Source organism: Astyanax mexicanus, chromosome 24 (genome assembly GCF_023375975.1).
Source record: "Astyanax mexicanus isolate ESR-SI-001 chromosome 24, AstMex3_surface, whole genome shotgun sequence".
Classification (NCBI taxonomy): domain Eukaryota; kingdom Metazoa; phylum Chordata; class Actinopteri; order Characiformes; family Acestrorhamphidae; genus Astyanax; species Astyanax mexicanus.
In genome coordinates, this window is record NC_064431.1 from 28,310,488 (window position 1) to 28,325,024 (window position 14,537).

Below are 14,537 nucleotides of genomic sequence, written 5' to 3' on the forward strand. Positions count from 1 at the left end.
TGGTGTTTCCAGAACCCCCTTTAGTCTGACCTGGCCCTGGCCCAGTGAGATGGCACTCATTTTCTTGGAGAACTTCATGACGTCAGCGAATTTGTAGAGGTCAGCGGCGGGGTCTGTGCCAGGAGACAGCACGAAGATGAGCGGAGTGGACGGTGATGACTCCTGAAAGACCGCAGACAGATCCGACGTCTGATAGAGAGAGAGAGAGAGAGAGAGAGAGAGAGAGAGCACGGTAAAGATCAAGATTAAGATCGCCCTTTATAGTACAATAGAATTTAGCCTCCACATTTAAACCATCGATTTTTTCTGTGGTTTAGCAGAGACTGAACAAGTGACCTTTCCATATACACTATATTGCCAAACGCATTCACTCACCCATTCAAACAATTAAATTCAGGTGTTCCAATCACTTTCATGGCCACAGGTGTATAATAAAACCAAGCAGCAACTCATGCAAACATTAATAAAAGAATGGGTCAGTGAATTCCAGCATGGTACTGTTACTGGATGCAGCACCTGTGCAAAAAGTGGTCTGAATGATCTTTTTTCTAACTTCATTGTGCAAATTGTAAAGTTTGGTGAAGGGAGGATAATGGTGAGGATTGTTTTTCAGGAAATGCTCTCTTAATGCTTTAGCAGACCAGTTCATGCTCCAGTGTTGTAGGTTATAAGAACAAGTTACCACTTTTCTTACTGCAAAGGGTGCCTTTATGTTGGCTTTCTTTACAGAGTATGGCTAGTGTAACACCGTTACAGGATGCCACCTGTGCAAGAAGTCCAGTCGTGATTGGGAATGACAACAACTCATGACAACTTATTTCCAGTAAAAGCAATGCTCCCATTTTATGCATGTTTTGTTTGGCTAGCTATAAAAAGCTATAAAAGTAGAAGTCTTTTCTTTAGAGAAATTACAGATGAAGACAGAAAGTGACTCTTGGAAACTGGAGAAAACTAGTACAGGAAGAAACGTCTGGCTGACCCACATGGCAAAAGTTTTAGCCAGTTTGTCAGTTTCAGTGTAGAGTGGTAACAGTTTTGGGAACGTCCTCTACTTGTTCCAACATTGTTTGTGCACTACTGCACAAAAAGTTCCATAAAGTTTGAGAGTTGGCGTGGAAGAACTTGACTGGCCTGCACAGAGTCCTGACCTCAACCCTGATAGAACAGCTTTGGAATGAATTAGAGTGGAGACTGCAAACCAGGCTTTTTTTTTAATACAGCATTAGTTTCTGACTAAACAAAAACACACTCCTAGACCTTGTGGAAGGCCTTCCCAGAAGAGCTGAAGCTGTTATAGCTGCAAATGGAGGGCTGACATCATATTAAACCTTATGGATTAAGAATGGGAAGTCATTCAATCTCATGTGTGTGCAAAGTCAAAGAGCGAATACTTTTGGCAATATAGTGTATTTTTCTTATTTGTATTTTTTTACTACAATAACTTTCTGCAATTTGGAAGATGTGTACAGCCACTGAGAGATAAAGCTCAGCAGTAGTGCAGTGGAAATGCAGCGTTACCTGAGGCTCTATAAAACGCTGGCCCAACTGCGCAGATACAAAGTCCTGTAGGCCGTGTGTGAGATGATCCACGCGCAGACAGCGCAGCACCAGCAAACGCTGAAAATTGTCCAGTTTACTGCACCACTCACCTGGAAGAGGCTCTCTGTACATTCACAAACATACACACAAATACATATATAATGCACATGACATATACCTATTCTATTCTATTATGCGTCTGTTTGTATGTGGGGATTTAATTTTATATTATAATATTCATATTATTACATGTACAAAGCTACATATACAGTAAGTATGTCATATTTTTATATAGAAAGGTACTTTAATATACTGTAATTAAAACGTATTAAACATATACATAGTTAAATATGAAAGTAGATAATATAAAGCTCTGGAAAAAAATTCAGTTTCTGAATCAGTTTCTCTGATTTTGCTATTTATAGGTATATGTATGAGTAAAATAAACATTTCTCTCAACTTACAAGCAAAAATATTGTCATTTAGAGCAGAACATGAGAAATGACTGAAATAACAAAAAAGATGCAGAGCTTTCAGTTCATATTCATAAAGTTCTAAGAGTTCAGAAATCAATATTTGGTGAAATAACCCTGTTTTTTAATCCCATTTTTCATGCATCTTGGCATGTTCTCCTTCACCAGCCTTACACACTGCTTTTGGATAACTTTAAGCTACTCACTCCTGGTGCAAAAGTTCAAGCAGTTCAGTTTGGTTTGATGGCTTGTGATCATCCATCTTCCTCTTGATTATATTCCAGAAGTTTTCAATTTGGGAAAATCTAAGAAACTCATAATTTCTAAGTGGTGACTTATTCATTATTATACTCTGGTATGAGTGAGTAGATCAGACACAGCAGTGCTGCTGGAGCTTTTAAACACCTCAAAGTCACTGCTGGACTGAGCGTCCTGTGGGCAGCGTCCTGTGGGCACTGCTGTTGTACAAGCTGTACAGCAACAGATGAGCTTCTGTCTCTGACTTTACATACTGTATACACTATGGATCTAATATAGATTCTAATAGAGGAGACAACGAGTGAACACAGCGTTTAAAAACTCCAGCAGCACTGCTACAGCCGCTCTGTGTTTGGTTACCTGTGTGGGTGGCTGCTGTCAAAGATGGCCTTGTATTGAAGCTCATGTTCAGAGAAAGTGTCAGCGAGGCCTCTAAAGTTGGGCAGATCGCTGAGGGCCACCAGTTCCTGCCAGGCTCGCTCTGATAACCAGCTGGACGATGGGTTGGGCAGCTGCTGCTGGACTGTTCCTCCAGAGAGCATGTACTGCCATTCAGCCTGGAGAAAGGACACTACGATTAGACCATGTCATCATACTGTTTTCTATTTGTTTAACAAGTTGAAAACCGAGGTTAGATGTCAAAACTTAAAACAAGCTAAGGCTTAAACAAATAGTCAAATTTCCATCTCATATTTTAAATAAGAAATAAATATTGTAGACCCTGTATTTAAACTTATTTTATAAATACATTAGTCATTATTAACATCAGTATCATAGGTCCAAAAATCGAACCCTGTGGGATTCAAATAATTACTCATAACTTCTGCATTAAAACGAATAAATAAATAATAATGTTTATCTGGGATTCATGAGGTTAATGCATAATGCATAATGGGCGTGTTAGTGCCACTCCTTAAACACCATCAGTGTGAAATCTTGCCCACCAGGGCTACACTCCTTTGGCTATTCATTGCTATATTGTATATAATGCTGTTTGACCGCCTGGCCATATAGTTGTAGGCTATAAGAACAAGTTACCATTTTCCTTACTGCAAAGTATTAATTGATTCTGGCTGAGAACTTCAATCTAGGACCATTTCAGCATCTCTGCTGTCAGTATTTCTTTATAGTGATTGGCTTGCTATAATTTTACAGTAATATACAGTACTAAAAAAACTGTACCTCAATGGCAACTAAACTAAATGCTAATGTATATATTCATGCCAAAAACTAATACTAAATACTAAATACTAAAATTAATACTAAAAATAGCTGTAAATTACTATTCATATTATACAGTTATATGTAATATGCTATCTTACTGTAAAATTTACAATAAACCTATAAGAGTTTAAGGAGGGTCAACCAGTTTAACCAAATTAACCAGTTTAAACAGCTAAATCAGCTTGGAGTAACAGCTCAGGCTGTTCTTTTTTAGCAGGGCTACTGAATTTACTGGCTTTATTTTAGCATTTTTTACTAACTTGCAACAATTTTGGTAACAAGCTACTTTCTCCTGAGTATGTATTTTATGTATTTTATATATTGAGTAGCTGCAAGGCCTCAGTGTTGTAGGTTGTTAGAGCAAATTACCTTTATTTATTTTTCTTTAAGCCAACAACATTTTAAACAACAAGTAAAGAAAAATAAAACGTAGTTAATGTGGCAGACGCATTTCTGAGTGAAGAAGGGATAAAATACTGTGTTTAATGGTACCAGTGTGCTGAACGATCATCCCTGCTAAGCCTAATATATATATTCATTATAAAAACTGGGGTGTCGGCTCGCTTTTCACGGGAGTTCTTCTTCTGGCCACGTCACACGTCTTTACGTACTTACGTCACACGTACAGCCTCTAAAAGAAAAACCAGCTCAGTTTTACTGAATGCGAGCGGCTGGTAGGGCAATGGAGACTTCAGAAGAGAAAACTCAGAGCTCAGTATTTTATTCACTAATAGTAAAACCAAAGAAACGAAGGAGTGAAGTTACTGACTGAGCTCTCTCTCTCTCTCTCTTTCTCTCTGACTGAACATAACCTGGAATCAGATTCATTCGCTCTGAAAGGAGACCGCATCACACCCACCCAGTTTAAAATGATTTTTCCACATTCTCGGTGCAATTACCCATTCTCACCAGAGAGGGCCCCAAATCCCAAAACTAAGTTAAGTTGAATTAAAAATTTTGGTAACAGACAGACAAACAGATAGAAACACAGAAAGACAGACAGACAGACAGTGAGATCACCATGTCAATCATATTGTCGTTCATCATGATGCGAGCGCACAGCAGGAAGGCGAACATGAGCTTGTGTTTTTCGAACAGACTGCGGCACACGTTGCTGTAGAGGCTGAATGTGAAATATTCATTAATGTTGATGATGCGCTGCTCCAGTGTGTCTACAGAGGGAGACAGAGGGAGAGTCGTGTGACATTTTAGCACTACATTTACATGAGTAGTGCAGTATGAGACAGTGATATACTCAGTAATGGTGACTGTGTTTTTAGATGAAGAGCCTACCTGCCCGTTCTGACTTAGCGATGCCAGCTAAGAAGATGCCAAGGAACCATTCCAGTGAGTACTGGTACATGGGGTCTACATTGGACAGATCAGACACACAGAAGAAGAGGATCTGGGTGCGAACGGCCACGGGGACATACTCCAACCGCGTCGCATCAATGTCCTGCTCGGTCTCCTCTGCTACCTTCACTTTAGCCTGGAAATGGTCAAAGATGTCAGATATTTTCAGTGCTTTAACTCTGTTTTTACAACATTTTTTTTTTTTTTTTTTTACAAAAATTTAATTACAAAGCAGCTTTAAAGCACAAAGGTAACAGTGGCAAGGAAAAACTCCTTTCTAAAGAATATATAAATATATATATATATATATATTTTCTTTTTTTTAATAAAATTCATGGTTTAGAGACATTACGTTTCTCAGAGATTTTGGTTTGATTTTGCAGACAAAAATGCTAATTAGCTTATTAGCCTGTTGACAAAATAAATAAAAAGAGAATCATTACTATACTCTACACCTACACTCTAGTATTATCATGCTGAGTAAATACAACTTATAAATATAAATATAATACACATGCGCTGACGTAGGGTCTTCTTCAGTTTATGTTTGTAAAACATACATTTCCCATTGGCTGGCACCATATATTTGCATACTGGGCATGTCTTTCTTACCTAGTGTGTTGTCTGTTGTATTTACTAACTCTAAATTTACTCATTTAGATTTAATTTGAGAATATACAAATACAAACATAATTTTTTTCATGAAGTTGTCAAAACTCATTTCTTTAAACCCACAGTATTTAAAATAATCACTTATTAATCATAATAAGTGAAAACATATTTAGGTTGAAAAAAACATCACACTTTATGTTTTTAGCAATGAGTTAAAAAGGTTAAAACAGTTAAAAAAGGTTTAAAAAAGTTAAAAACATCACACTTTATGTTTTAAGCAATGAGTTAAAAAGAAAATGATGAGCTGACTGAGTTCATTTGAGTCTTTTTTATTTTTATGAATGTGTTGTGCTCTAAAGACATATTTCGACACTTTACTGACCTGGATCTCTCCGGCTTTAAGCTTGGAGGCTCCCAGCACTCGGATGAGCTCCTCATCATCTACAGGGTTCCCCTCAGACGAGCTGAGGCGGAGCAGGATCTGATCCTCGATCTCCTTCAGCTCCTGCTTCATCTGAACACCACTCACGATCAGCTGATTCTTCGCCTCCTCCAGATCCGGCCTCTCCTCAGCCACCACCCGGCCCAGCAGCTGGTCCTGCAGACCACTGCACAACACATACAATAGATACATATATAGATTACAATGACAGCGTAGACATACACAGTATGTATAGTATTTAAATTATACTGGGCTGTGTTACTAGGACCTGGGAGGGTTGAGGGCTGATGAAGAATAAAAAATGAAGAATAAAAGGGTGGTCTGGAGAGCATTAGTGTTTATATGTAGTAATTTTAGCAGCTTTACACCTTTTTTATATCTTGCCTGACTTCCTGCAGTGGTTGTGATGTGTAGGGGCTGCTGGGTAGTGTAGTTTTAATGATTTGAGTCGCTGTTTGTGTGCAACAGTGTAAGTGTAAGTGAACATTTTGTTTCAGGGTAAATTTGGGGATTTAGGGATGTCCCTTACTATACATTTTGGAATATTTCTGCTACTGTGAGCTGATTGGTTGGGGGGCTGATGCTAAAGGCTTTAAATATTAGGAAATTAGTACAATTTTCAGTACAAAACAGTATATGTTTTTGCTCAATCATTTCATATGAACTAGAGTTTAGATACTCTGCCCGAGCCTTTTTTTTTAAACAGTTTGATTTGTTACTTTGTTAATTGCGATTATCACAATATAGCTTTATATAAAATTAAAATAGCATTTAAAAAAGGCGCCTAGGTCACAGACCAATATTTGGGCTCAATCTAAGCTCTAATATGAACCCATTCATTTTGGACTCACTCAGAAACGCCCTCTGGTGGCCTGATAAACCCGGAAGGTGGGTATTCTCCTCTCTATTAGAGATTCTCTGCTATGATCATGTCATGGGGACATTAGGGTCCATAGTTTCTCTTTCCATAGGCCAATAGTTGATTCCATAGGCCAATACTAGAGATTATACACCAAGATGTGTGTGTTTAAGTGTGTTTGTCTCTGTTCATCTGAACCCAACTGCACCACACTGGCTGTCAGCCTTGGAAGCTTAAACACGTTTTCCCCTGAGTCACGCTGGAGCCAGCATCTTGAAATATGCATTCATGTATTTTTTACAGCATCTTTATTCATTTATTTAAACATAAATAAAACAGAACCGTGTGGCATTTTTTTATTTTTTACATAATTGGAAAATGCCAGCTGCCTTTTTTAAACTGCGTAAATATTTCAGGATGAAAAGAAACAATCTGAACGGCTTGGAACAAAATCTAAGACGAACAAATATTTTAACAAGTTAAGAATGTTTATTTCTAGCTCTTGTTCATTATGTAAAACTTAAAAAAACATCCTCTCAGCAATAAGTGTTGTGTAGTTTTTACTGTAAAAAATATTATTCAGTAGCAGATGCAGTTAAACATACAAATTAAATACATAAAAAATGAACAAGAAATTATTTAAATTTCCATTCTGCTAAGCTGTTGCTATGTGGTTGTTATTATATATGTATATAAAAGCATGAATCACAAAATAAGATCAAGAAATTTGGAGTTGGAATGGTTTTAATATCTCAAAACCTGCATAGCAAGATATGCAACCAAATCTGGCCAAAAACATGAATAAAATGAATAATTTAAATTGGATAACAAGCTGGGGTACCTGGGTGAGAGAGTGAAGTTGATGAGGGTGACCTTGGTGGATATCTCAGGTGAGTAGTGTGGATTGGGAAGCTTGGTGGTGATGTACATCTTGAAGTCATTGTGATATGGAATAACAGTATCTCCCAGTTTCAGTACTGTAGTGCCCTGCTGCTTATATGTCTGAGTAACACACACACACACACACACACAAACACACAAACACACACACATTTTAAAGAGAAGCAGCATGTGGATAAGCATTGTTCTTTTGGAACAGTGTACTGGAGTGTGCATTTAGAAAGGGCTGCAGGGCTATTAATGTTCCTGTAATGAACATCATACCAAATTGCCCTCCCACACTATGATGTCAGGCCATCAGAACGGAAAAAAAGGGTTGAGTGAGGAAGACACACGGACATAGTGAGAAATAAAGCGTCCTTATTAGCCTCTATACAGCTCTGGAAAAAAATAAGTTATTACTTAAAAATGATGAGTTTCTTTGATTTTACCAAATTGAAAACCTCTGGAATATAATCAAGAGGAAGATGGATGATCACAAGCCATCAAACCAAACTGAACTGCTTGACTTTTTGCACCAGGAGTAAAGGCATAAAGTTATCCAAAAGCAGTGTGTAAGACTGGTGGAGGAGAACATGATGCCAAGATGCATGAAAACTGTGATTAAAAACCAACCAGGGTTATTCCACCAAATATTGATTTCTGGACTATTAAAACTTTAAGAATATTATTTGAGGTCTGAAAGCTCTGCATATTTTTGTTATTTCAACCATTTCACATTTTCCACAAACAAATGCTCTATATGACAATATTTTTATTTGGAATTTGGGAGAAATGTTGTCTGTAGTTTATAGAATAAAACAACAATGTTCCTTTTACTCAAACATAAACCTATAAATAGCAAAATCAGAGAAACTGATTTTTGCTCAGAGAAAAAAATCCAAATTCTGTGAGGGTCAAAGCAGTAAAAGTGCAACAACACTGTTATCAGAATCCCCCTAAAGAAAGTCCCTCCCACTAGTTACTGACAGTAGGCAGCAGCCAGCCAGGTTCATTATTCCTGCAGTCGGCAAAATATGAACCTTCAGCAATCATGAAGCGTTTGATTTATTCATCAGAAAGCCAGAAAAGAAAGAAAAGAATAGAAGAAGAAGAGAAAAAACAAGACAGTGGTAAGTGATCATTTATTTTGGATAAATTATACCCATTTTGCCTGGGGCCCCAAAAATGCCTTGAAACAGCCCTACTGACCACAGTGCCACAACACCCACAGATATTTAGACCGTGAACAAGAGGAACAATATGGAAAGTAAACGTATTTGGAATGGGGTTGATTTGTACCTGTCTCAGCAGAACAGGGTCCAGCGCAGGGTCCAGCTCCTCCCCTATATTCTCCAGCAGGCAAGGCTTCCCAAACCGTATGGCGTTCTCCAAATTACGAAGGAAGTCCCTGTCGCTGAGCTTCATCACATCCAGTCCTTTATCACGCTCCTGGAGACAGAGAAAGAACATTTTCAGGATCTTCAAGAAAGCAAAATTGTAGCTATGGATCGTATGGATACAACTATGTAGGGCTGCTCAATATATCACTTTAGCATTGATATTGCAATACATCCCAGGACATGCAATGTTTTGTGCAATGTTAAATTACATTTGTAAATGTACATTTTTGCTGCTGGATACACAGAAAAAAAATCACACTGTCCTCATTTTGCATGACAATATCTAAAGTTTATTAATTATATCTACCCAACACGATTTATTTCACTATTTTGTATCATGTATATCATTTTGTTATTTATAGGTTTATGTTTGAGTAAAATGAACATTGTTGTTTTATTCTATAAACTATGGACAACATTTCTCCCAAATTCTAAATAAAAATATTGTTATTTAAAGCATTTATGTGCAGAAAATGAGAAATGGCTGCAATAACAAAAAAGATGCAGAATTTTCAGGGCTCAAATAAGAAAACAATATTTGGTGGAATAACCCTAATTTTTAATCACAGTTTTCATGCATCTTGGCATGTCTTCCTCCACCAGTCTTACACACTGCTTTTGGATAACTTTATTCCTTTACTCCTGGTGCAAAAATACAAGCAGTTCAGTTTGGTGGTTTGATGGTTTGTGATCATCCATCTTCCTCTTGATTATATTCCAGAGGTTTTAAATTTAGTAAAATCAAAGAAACTCAAATATCGTTTTTAAGTGGTCTCTTATTTTTTCCAGAGCTGTATTTTGCAGAAAAACTAAATACCCAAAATTATGCAGCCCTAAAGGTTAGGTTCTACAATATAGCCTTGTTTTTCTTCATGTCTGTAGATAGCAGTGTGTCATACATGCAGTTAGCATTATGCTAAATACTGAATATTGGGGTACTTGCCATATTTTTAATCCACTTATTGGCCTGACCCTGAGGGTCTATGAACAGAGGCCAGCACTGTGAATACTGAGTGATCACTCCATTTTCAACAGAGAGGTTATCCTTGGGCAGGCCTGCGATCTGCACACACACACACACACACACACACACACACACACACACACACACACACACAAAGACATTAACCCACACATTGACAGTGACATCTACACAAATTATACATGTGTGTAAGAGTATAGTGCTGTGTAAAAGTATGCAGAAGAGTGTTTGAGACCTGCCAGGAGCGGATCTTGACTTTGTCTCCGAGGGTGGAGATGAGGTTTGGCTCGGCTGTGTGGGGAACCTGCTGCTCCTTAAAACCACGCAACCACTCCTCAACCATCGAGGCTCTATACTCGCCCTACAGAACACACACACACAACATATATACACACAACATACTAGCGCAGCTCAAAAAAGAAATTAAAAAAATGATATAATTGAATTTTATTTATTTATTTATTTCAGTAACTCAGTTCAAAATGTGAAACTCATATATATAGATGTATTACACACAGAGTGATCTATTATAAGCGTTTATTTCTTTTATTGTTGATGATTGTGGCTCACAGCTAATGAAAACCCACAAATCAGTATCTCAGAAAATTTGAATATTATAAAAGACCAATTGGTACTTTTAGCAGTGTGGCAGTGTGCCAAATCCTGCTGGAAAGTGAAAGCTGCATCTGTATAAAAGTTGTCAGCAGAGGGAAGAATGAAGTGCTGTAAGATTATCCGGGAAAACAAAACTGCACTGACTTTAGACTTCATATAAAACAGTGGATCAACACCAGCAGATGACAGACATGTCTCTCCAAGCCATCACTGGTCATCAGTAAATTTTAAATTTTATTTGGAAATCAAGGGAGCAGAGTCTGGAGGAAGAGTGGAGAGACACACAGTCCAAACTGCTTGAGGTCTAGTGTGAAGTTTCCACCAATCAGTGATGGTTTGGAAAGACATGTGATCTGCTGGTGTTGATCCACTGTGTTTTATTATCAAGTCTAAAGTCAGTGCAGTTTTGTTTTCCCACAAAATCTTACAGCACTTAATGCTTCCCTCTGCTACTGACAACTTTTATAGAGATGCAGATTTCATTTTCCAGCAGGACTTGGCACACTGCCCACATTGCCAAAGGTACCAATTGGTCTTTTATAATATTCTACTTTTCTGAGATACTGATTTTTGAGTTTTCATTGGCTGTAAGCCATAATGGCCAACGATAAAAGAAATAAACGCTGAAAATAGATCATTCTGTGTGTGATACATCTATATAATATACGAGAATTACTGAAATAAAGAAATTTTTCAATGATATTCAAATTTTTTAAGATGCACTAGAACATAACACAGTTGTGATACACTACAAAAAGCCCTATGTTTTCATATGCACACACCAGTGTGTACTCACAGTAAATGGTCCAAGGTAGGCCACGTATCCTGCAGCCAGCAGCACGTCTCCAGCTACGTTCTCCACCAGATACTCCAAGTGCTGCACCGTCTCACTCCAGCGCACCTTCTCATCAGCCAGCCCTCCAATCAGCTGCAGTAAAGGTGTATATTTTATAGGTGATTTGGATAGTTTTATATTAAGCAAAGGGGTTGCACAGGTCCTTGTTATATAGGTCGTTCAGAGAGGTATCTGTTATACAGGTTATTTGAACAGGTGTATATTCTGTAGGCAATCTGGACAGGTGTCTTTTATACAGGTGATTCAGACACGTGTATATTATACAGGTGAATTAGACAGGTGTATGTAGTACAGGTGATCTGGTCAGTTATATATTTACAGGTCATTTTAATAGGTGAATATTAGAAAGTTAATTCAGACAGGTGTTTGTTGTACAGGTGATTCAGACAGGTGTATATTATACAGGTGAATTAGACAGGTGTACGTAGTACAGGTGATCTGGTCAGTTATATATTTACAGGTCATTTTGATAGGTGTATATTAGAAAAGTAATTCAGACAGGTGTTTGTTGTACAGGTGATCTACACAGGCATATATTATACAGGTGAATCGGACAAGAGTATGTTATACAAGTGATCTTTGGACAGGTGTATGCTGTATAGGTAATGTGGACAGGTGTATTAGGACAGGTGTTTTGGACAGGTATATATTTACAAATCATTTAGACATGTGTGTGACATACAGTTATACTTTAAATTCGACAGGTGTATGATTTTCGGAGAGGTGTATGTTGAACAGTTTCTGATCACCTTGTCTGCTCTGATCAGTCTGCCCTCACACAGCTGACACTTGCTCTCCAGTTCGTCACGATTGGCCAGGCACTCCTGGTATTTGGCTTGTAAGGTGGCGATGCCCTCCTCCACCGCCGCCAGCTTGGTTTTGGCCTCATCTAGAACACGCTGCGTTACTGCCAGGTCTTTCTGTGCTTCTGCAAGAGCTTGCTGTTCAGAGATACAGTATATGCAACTTGTGCATTAGTGTTTAATACAGTATTAAACAGTATTTCCTGTACCAGCTGAATTGAGGAACCAGGATAGGTATTTGTTACAAATACTATTGATGGTAGTAAAAAAAAGCTATAACTAAGAAGTGGTTAGGTAAAGAATTTCCAACTTTTTCTGAGTGGGTTGAAATTGTTCAGGAGATTTGTGTCATGGAGAAAATGACTTTTTCATTACGACATGAATTCAAAATTATACTGGAGAAAAATACTGGAGAAACTAGAAATCTTACTTGGCTCTGAGCTGATTTATTTAATTGATTCATAAACTGTAATTTCCATTTTAGACCTTATGTGTTTTGTGTCTTCACATGATTTTGTAACCCAGGTTATAAAAGTCTGAATTATTTAAAAAGTACATTTTATTATTAAAAAGGGCACATAATTAATATATAGTCTATTACAATTAAGAATAGCTAATTCTTAATAAAAACACAATAAATAAAATAAGTCAATTAAATAAGGAGCTGGGAAAATAATGTAAATAAATACAGACACAAATATTAGAGGAAAATAAACTTTATTTAATCCATAAATAATTATTTTTCATATTTTGGGAATACTTTGTTGTTTTAGTAGCACGTCACCTATTGCAGCCAATATGGTGATCGTATTACGCTGACATGAGTGGGAAATACTGTTGACCCTGACCCAGCACTTCCTTTTGGGTCAAGCAGCCGTCAGGAGCAGGTGAATGCTGGAAGAAAGTTGACAGAAAGCTAGATACAAGCCAAACTTAGGTGATAGAAACCTTATTATTACCAGTAATAACTCTCATCTACTCTAAAACGCTGAGCTGGTGGAGCCAAGACGCAGTTTGTGGTGAATGAGGAGCTTATTAGCCTGATACACAGAGGTTTTTTTGCATCGGTGAGTTACTTTAATACTTACGGCGCTAGCCGACTATGCTAAGCTAACGACTATGCTAAGCTAACAATGTATTTTTTATGGAATTCTAGCGATGCCAGCGCTTAAACGAGTCAATATAAGTTAACTGTTTAAAATTATCTTTGACTCTTATAACTGAAACTAAGCAAGGAGTGGGATCTGTAGAGGTAGAGAGTGCGTATTTATACACTTCGGGTATTTTTCAGCCTGTTTAGCAAACAGGCTGGGCCGTGTGTGGCCGAGAGAAGTGGGCGCCACAAATTCGCGCGCAGTACAGACCCGCGCTGCAGAAATTTAACCCCTTGTGTGACAAGCGGTGCATTTATCTTTATTTCTCTGTACATAAATCCTAAAATGTTGTAAATGTGTTCAGTTATATTGTGAATATGTGTAGTTAAGTGTGAATTATTGTGTTTAGAGCTGATATCTGTTCATATAGAGCTAAACTTTGATATTGACTGAGTTTTATGACCTATTATAGGTCAGGTTTTTTGACTAGAGTTCGAATTGGATTCCCTCGTTCCTACGTTTGATGGCGAGCCTCCCTGGACTTCGACCCTGAAAGCTGTTTGCAAGTACTGTGGACAACTCTGATCTGTGAAACCCCTTTTTTCCCTTATTGCTGAACCTTTATTCATCTTCAGAGCGGTAGGAGAAATATTCACCATGCCATAGACTGGACTCTATGCACATACCCACACTTCAAACTCCAACTCCCACCTGTGAAACAAAAGAAAAAAGAACTTTATATTGTTGTGGTTTTGATATATGTATATTGTGTTATTATTTTAATTGAACTTAATTCTTATTATTATAGATTTTCCTACCCGGGTAGTAGTAATATAAATAGTATCACATACAACAACATCAGGGAAAGATAATATTGGTATTATTCATATTGAATATTCTATATCTTTTGTTTATTATTTTCTTTTATTTAATAGTATTCGTACTTACCTTTTCAATAAATGGAGGCTTCCACTAAGCTCCAAATTCCAGAGACGGGGTGCAGTGTTGTTTCTCACGTGGTGTTGTCCTGGGCTCCGTAGACGATCCTGGTATTTTCTGACCGGCCTATAGTTATCCTTTCTATTGCTCAGTATATTAGTGCTTGATATTAAAATATTGAAAACTAGCTAACACATTACTACTCT

General features: G+C 37.6%; 1 protein-coding gene and 1 long non-coding RNA gene across 2 annotated transcripts in view; one reads left to right on the plus strand and one right to left on the minus strand.

Annotated features, from left to right (window-relative positions):
• Positions 1 to 14,537, minus strand: part of dnah1 (dynein, axonemal, heavy chain 1) — an 81,695-nt gene that overhangs the window by 14,113 nt on the left and 53,045 nt on the right. The window contains exons 57-68 of the mRNA XM_049471690.1: positions 12,245 to 12,436; positions 11,436 to 11,567; positions 10,260 to 10,385; positions 9,986 to 10,105; positions 8,942 to 9,091; positions 7,602 to 7,762; positions 5,842 to 6,067; positions 4,788 to 4,983; positions 4,515 to 4,666; positions 2,631 to 2,827; positions 1,519 to 1,663; positions 31 to 189 (exon numbers count right to left, since the gene is read on the minus strand). Of these exons, the coding sequence (XP_049327647.1) occupies positions 31 to 189; positions 1,519 to 1,663; positions 2,631 to 2,827; positions 4,515 to 4,666; positions 4,788 to 4,983; positions 5,842 to 6,067; positions 7,602 to 7,762; positions 8,942 to 9,091; positions 9,986 to 10,105; positions 10,260 to 10,385; positions 11,436 to 11,567; positions 12,245 to 12,436 (1,956 nt within the window). The remainder of the gene's footprint in view (positions 1 to 30; positions 190 to 1,518; positions 1,664 to 2,630; positions 2,828 to 4,514; positions 4,667 to 4,787; positions 4,984 to 5,841; positions 6,068 to 7,601; positions 7,763 to 8,941; positions 9,092 to 9,985; positions 10,106 to 10,259; positions 10,386 to 11,435; positions 11,568 to 12,244; positions 12,437 to 14,537) is intronic.
• Positions 12,813 to 14,381, plus strand: LOC125787444 (uncharacterized). Its single transcript, XR_007429337.1, has 2 exons — positions 12,813 to 13,365; positions 13,865 to 14,381. It is a non-coding gene; the product is annotated as an uncharacterized LOC125787444 (long non-coding RNA).